We start from the raw sequence: 6,743 nt of genomic DNA, 5'->3' as shown, positions 1-6,743 counted from the left end.
ACACGCATTAATACGGCTACGCGCACCCCGGCAGAGGAGTGTGTGCGTCACGGCCACTCCCACCGACGCCGCGGCCCAAAAATAACTAGGCGCCCCACAAATCGCTCCCCCTCGCCCTCTCTCTCTCTCTCCCCCTCCGTCCTCTGCCCCGAGATCCGCCCCGCGACCCCGTCACCCCGCCCCGCCCCGCTCGCCCCTCTCCGGCGCCGATCCCCCGACCCCGCCGCCCATTTCGGCGCCCACCGGTGCCCGTCCCCCACGGCTGCACGTGTCCGCTCCGGCCTGCTTTTGGCAGCCGATCGATACGGCGCCGCGCCCGACGTGCCGGACGGGCGGTTGCTGCTCGCCGGAGGAGGCAGCGAGGGCCGTCTGCGGCCGCGTTTCTCTCGCGAACGTCCCGGCGCTTTCGTCGGTGGTGGACCGACGGCGAGGGAGGCCTTGTGCGGTGCTGCATTGGGTGGGAACGGAGCCAGAGCCAGGCGGGCTCCTCGAGGCGGCGGCGGATTTGAGGCTCGGATGCTTGCTGCTGCTGCTGCCAAGGCTCTGCTCCCGTCGTTCCATGGTTGTTGATGGCGTGGAAGGCGGCCATGGGGGGTAAGGCGGCCGGCATCGGAGGCGAGAAGCTCAAGTGCCCGCCGTCGTCCGCCGCAAGGTCGCGGATGAAGCTCTGGATGGTGCGCGCCACCACCACCGTCCTGCTCTGGACCTGCGTCATGCAGCTCACCGCCGTCGGCGAGACGTGGGGGCCCCGGGTGCTCAAGGGATGGCCCTCCTGCCTCACGGCCCCCGAGGAGGCCGCCGCCGTGCGCCCGGCCGTCGTCGAGAGGGCCGCGTTGCTGCCGCCCAAAAGTGAGTCCGATTCTTCGCTCGCTCGCTCTCTCGCTTTCGCTCGCCCTGTTCGATCCGCTCCGTGTCCGAATGCTGTTCCTAGGACATCGACAGGCCGCCAGCATTTTGGTCTGGTACATCCATCCAAAATCTCCACCGTAGATTTCACCGACCTGGGATGATAAAGATTGGTGGTTGGCGTAGATTTTGCTCATTTTCCTGCGCTTGCAAATTTGCGTAATTTACCTCGGGTGACGCGGATTCCATTCCGTGGTAATCTTGTAGAAACTGGGCAATGTAGGATCTCCTTTCGATTGGTGCCTAGGTGGGTCAGGAGGAGTCTTCACTATTCTGGTCGTTCGCAGCCTGCACGATAGATTCATGTTTTGGGTTCTTTCCATGTTAGGATCACACTTTTTAGGTTGGTTGAACCTGAATACTTGAATATGCTTTTACTGCTGGCAATCATTCATGACTCCAACCGATGTTTTGGTCCCTCATAATTATGCCTATCATTTTTCACATCGATAGAAAAGGAATGCCCAGCTGCTTTTGAGTAACTGAAGCAACGTTTTGTGAGCTAACTGTATTGGAACTTTTGTGCGTAGCATTCACGTTCTGTAGGCTAACTGTTGGTATGTTCAGTTAGATCATGGCGCTTCGACGTGTTTGCAAACTGTGTCCTCATTCATAATTATGAGTCTTTTCCAGCATGGAAAGTTACATTTATATGACTCGAGGGACTGCTAAAGTATGCTCGATTTTCCTGTTGCCACAAATACTCAGTGTACATCACCGCATTAATATTGCTTTGTTTGTTATTAGTACAGCCTTGCCTTGAATATTTAAGCACCTGCTATATCTGTGCTAATGTTTTATTGCTGTCATCATCTTGCAGGAATTTACAGGAACAATGGTTATTTGATGGTCTCATGCAATGGTGGTCTTAACCAAATGCGAGCTGCTGTAAGATATTGGAAATCTCTGTTCATAATTTTTGTAATAAGTGATGTCCTTGGCAACCATTGACTCTTAATATTGGTTTCTTTTCTCTATGTTTTGTTCTATTAGATATGTGACATGGTTGTAATAGCAAGATATTTGAATGTCACTTTGGTGGTCCCAGAGTTGGACAAGACTTCTTTTTGGAATGACCCGAGGTACAGTTTGACACCTTGATATTAGTTTCATTTGCCTGTTTTTTTTTCTTGAACTATCAGCGAGCTTTGCCTTTAATGTTGATCCATTCTGCACTGCAGTGAGTTCCAAGATATATTTGACGTTGAACACTTTATAACCTCCTTGCGAGACGAAGTTCGCATCTTGAGAGAACTGCCTCCAAGGGTAAAGCGAAGAGTTGAACTTGGTATGTTCCACTCAATGCCACCCATCAGTTGGTCTGATATCTCCTATTACCATAATCAGGTATGCTTCATGTCACATTATGCTAAGGCTGCTTTGGAGCATAATATTGAATAAGCTAATGGTTGATTAAATTTGATCCAGATTCTTCCATTGATTCGGAAACACAAGGTTCTGCATTTGAATAGAACTGACGCTAGGCTAGCAAACAATGGTTTACCTATGGAGATTCAAAAACTGAGATGCCGAGTAAATTATGCCTCTCTAAGATTTACCGCCGAGATTGAAGATCTGGGCAAGCGTGTAATTAGAATACTTCGCCAAAATGGTCCTTTCTTGGTACTTCATTTACGTTACGAAATGGATATGCTGGCTTTCTCTGGTTGTACTCAAGGGTGCAGTAACGAAGAGGCAGAAGAGCTCACAAGAATGAGGTGAATATTTTGGTATTATTATACTCCTAATTTAGTTCTTAGGACAACACCTGTTCGTAGAGTGGGCCGTTAAAACATTCAATTAGACATGCTCTTACTACAGCTGTCAAACTATTGTTGTCCTTTTAGGTATGCTTATCCATGGTGGAAAGAGAAAATCATCGACTCGGATTTGAAAAGAAAAGATGGCTTTTGCCCATTGACGCCAGAGGAGACCGCTCTTGTTCTCAGAGCATTGGACATCGATAGAAGTATGCAAATATACATCGCAGCTGGGGAAATATATGGTGGAAAACGCAGGATGGCAGCTCTCACTTCAGCTTATCCGAATGTGGTATGGACACAGGGCACATGTTTATCTGTTTATCACACTTCTATTATCTGGAAATGTCTTGCCTCTTCTTGTTTTCCTCCTTGCTGATCATATTGCCTTAAAAATGATTTACAGGTGAGGAAAGAGACACTTCTGGAACCTTCTGATCTAATGTTCTTCCAGAACCATTCGTCCCAGATGGCTGCACTGGACTACATGGTTTCTCTAGAAAGTGATATATTTGTTCCAACATATGATGGCAATATGGCTAAAGTTGTCGAGGGTCATCGCAGGTATGCATTCCACTTGGTCATACATTGCATATTTTCTCTCATAGCAAGTTGTGTATTTATTCCGATGTGTTACTTACATGTCACTTGCTGAATGCAGGTTCATGGGTTTCAAGAAGACAATCTTGCTAGATCGAAAACTCATCGTCGACCTAGCAGACCAGTACAACAACGGCTCGTTGCGATGGGATGAGTTCTCTTTGCTGATCAAGGCTGCCCACGCAGGGCGGATGGGATCAGCCTCAAAGCGGACAGTGATTCCTGACAGACCCAAGGAGGAGGACTACTTCTACGCGAACCCCCAGGAGTGCCTGCAAGACCCCGACCGCCTACGCACGTTATGATAACCGCCGCCACCCCTGTCAATATTTCCACCCACCTTATACCATTCTTTTCACAGACGCAGCAGCCGAACCAGAGGCCAGGTTTGTCGTTACTTCGAAGAAACCAACCGAAAGAGGGGCGGCTCGGCTCGCCATAGGTGTAAAACTCGGGGAGGGGGTGGGCGTGGGTGTTGTATATCTTGGATGTAGCTGCCTAGCTGGTAAATACTCTACACGTTATAGAAATGGAGGGCGGTTTATTCGTTCGTTCCACGGAAAATAATGAGGAGTCATACTGAAGATACTCTTGTATAGAAGATGGTGATGATAGAGTCTACTACCACGAAGAGGAAAGGTAAATTTGAGTGAGGGGGGAGATGGCTGGACCCACATGTCTGTCTCTGGCTGGTCTTCTTTTGGTTGTGTAAAACATACTAGCAGTTGTTCTTCTCCGTAGCCTCCCCCGTGCTCCCTCCCCGTCAGTCAGTCAGGGCTTATTTTTTTGTCAATCAAAGTTGCTGAGAGTTGTATACTACAGTGTTTATATTGGATCGATGTGGTTACCTGTGCAGAATGTCGCTCGCCACTTGGTACAGTTTTATTGATCCGTTGGTGCATCGAGCCCTTACATGGGGCTGATGCTCACGTGACCATGTGATGTGAGCTCGTGATCTGCGCCCTCATGTCGTACGATCAGGAACTTAGGATATTCATGTTTGATGAACATTTGTTCAGGACTCGAGAGCGGATTTTTCATGTTCATTGTGGTGCTGAAATGTTTCTTCACTTGCCATGTTGATTTTCCGTTTGCGGAGCTGCATTACTCCTCTGAGGCATTTTTTTGTGTTTCTTTTCTTGTTTGCTGTTCCTGAGATTCAGAGGGTTTTTGTCATTTTTCCTTGTCTCGTTGGCTCTTGTTGCGAGTGGCTGCTGCAGACTGAATCAAGAGATAAGAGAAGGATGTTCCACCGAGCTCTCTTAGAGCTCAGGCACTCTCGGCCGTTGGATCGGTTCGCTTGATGGAATTCAGGCCGTCGGATCGAGCCGCTGGATGACCTTGTCCGTCGGATCAAAGAAAAGTTACTGCTGAAATGAATAGTTACCCTGTTTCGTGCCACCGCCTGTAAAATTGGGTGGCCGTCGAGGGCATTTTCGTCATTTCACTCGCAGGGGTATAAATCACATTGGCTCCTCTGGAGATGACCTAGCCGCCGCCTCCTCCCGCACTCGCGCCCCCTCCCCTCTTCCCAGCCGCGGCTCCCCACCCTCTTCCTCTCGCCCCCGCGCCGCCATCTCTGCCTCATCCCTCCTCCGGCCACCACCTCTGGCTCCTCCCCTCTCGCCGCTCGTCCTCCTCCTCCCGCTTCTCATCCCCGTCGCGCCTCCCTCCTCCTCCCCACGGAATCGCAGGCGGCCCTCCCTTGTGCTAGCCGCTCTCGGTGATGAAGGGCGGCGGAGCGAGGAGCAGCAGCGGCGGGTTGATGCGGATGCGGCTGCGGCTCCCCTAGTGCTCCTCTCGTGCTCCCTCTTCTCATCGACGGCTTCTTCGGCTCCCTCCTCTTGGCCCAGGTAACATGGCCGGTGGCGGTGGCGGTGGATGTGGGGATCATGAACATCACCCTGTAGAGAGGATCGACGACGGCATGGGGTGGTTGCTCCAGCTGTTGTTGTTGCTTGGGGCTCAGGGTCGGTGTCGGCGTGCTGATCTTAGCACCCCTGACCTTCCTCGTGCAAACCCTAGGCTTCCAGCATGGATTGGTGGTGGCGGCGAAGGGAGGAGGCATGGACTGGGACGGGGTTGGGTGAAGGGGAGGCTACACATGGTGAGGGGTGGCAAAGATCTCATCCTCTCCATACTCCAGCTTCCACTGCACACTGGTAGCCTCTTCTTTCTTTCTCTTATCTCTATTTTACTTTGTGCTTACTCTGTTGTGCTTGATTGCTTGCTACTTGCATTGAACATCAATGAATGCCACTATGGCAGCAGGGAGTAGTAGCAATAGGTCAGCTCTGTCCCAATTGCAAATTTCTTTGTTATTGTGTACTGATATAAGCAATGAATCTTTTGGATGACCTTGGTGATTTCAGAATCTGAAGTGCCATATTTAGTTGCACTGAGAGAGAGAGAGGGAGAGAGAGTGTGTGTGGGTGATGTTAATCACAGTTTCCTTTTGTTATCCAGATTGGAATTGGCCGAAAGAATGATGTAGACTTAATAGTCGTCTGTTCTATTTGTTGTTAATGCCAGTTCCACACATATATGTCGTTGATCTAGCTATTAGCATTATGGTGGCATACTTATGTATGTTATTTCTATTTGCAATGTTGCCCATTGGATGACAGTGATTGTGTTGCTTGCACTATGCTTGGGGTTCATATATTTTGCCTGAATGTTGTCGTGCCCCTCCAGAGTTATTTATCCATGTCGTTGACTGCCTCTGTTATGATAGTTCTTTAACAAAGTGGTCACATTCCACAGGAAGAAGAACCCGTAGTACTATGAAGTTTCCTCCAAGAGAAACTACAACTTTGAGAAGCACTTCCTTTACCTTGCATGGAAGCTGGTTAGGTCATTGTCTCTCTCCCACATTGCTTTCTTTAGAATTAGCTGGCCTACCTTATGGGTATCCATCTCAGGTGCTCTTCTTCGCCGTCCACTCGAATTCGATGTACCACATGCCCTGCAGTTAGCAATCTTTCTATCTTTTTAGGAGTCTTGATGTGTTATTTTCTTCGAAATGGATGATTTGTTTATGCATGTTTGATAATCTGCTTTGAAATGTACGACTTACTGCTTATTAGATTGAATTATACATGTTTGATTCTCTGCTTTGAACTGTACGAGTACCTGCTTATTAGCCCTGGAAAATGAATGGCTTTGATGGGTGCATGTGTGGTCAAGGGATGGTTTGGTTCATGCATCGTACTTACACTGTGTTATTTGTTGTTGATTTGTAGCACAAGCTGACATTGTTTAACATCTTAGGTGGATGTGCTTGGCCAGAAGAAGGAATGGACGCCATCAACCTCGCCCGCTTCTGCACAACGCAGGTATAGCGAATCGTCCTCCCTTCTAAGTTGTTTCCATATAATTGGATGAACACCCGCAGTTCAGTTTGGGCTTGGGCAGTGTGTGTTCTTCTCGAATGCTTACTCTTGATGCTTCGTGTGATTCAACATCGATATTTTGTTC

General features: G+C 49.1%; 1 protein-coding gene across 1 annotated transcript; it reads left to right on the top strand.

The window, feature by feature from the left end:
- Window positions 1-569: 569 nt before the first annotated feature.
- On the top strand, window positions 570-4,153 carry LOC119329637 (rhamnogalacturonan I rhamnosyltransferase 1-like). Its single transcript, XM_037602695.1, has 8 exons — window positions 570-849; window positions 1,727-1,794; window positions 1,900-1,988; window positions 2,088-2,253; window positions 2,335-2,624; window positions 2,754-2,958; window positions 3,073-3,230; window positions 3,328-4,153. Exons 1-8 carry the CDS (start codon window positions 570-572, stop codon window positions 3,569-3,571), a joined length of 1,500 nt encoding a protein of 499 aa, XP_037458592.1. The 3' UTR covers window positions 3,572-4,153.
- Window positions 4,154-6,743: the final 2,590 nt, after the last annotated feature.

This window comes from Triticum dicoccoides, chromosome 7A, assembly GCF_002162155.2.
Source record: "Triticum dicoccoides isolate Atlit2015 ecotype Zavitan chromosome 7A, WEW_v2.0, whole genome shotgun sequence".
Lineage (NCBI taxonomy): Eukaryota > Viridiplantae > Streptophyta > Magnoliopsida > Poales > Poaceae > Triticum > Triticum dicoccoides.
This window is presented reverse-complemented; position numbering and strand designations above follow the sequence as displayed.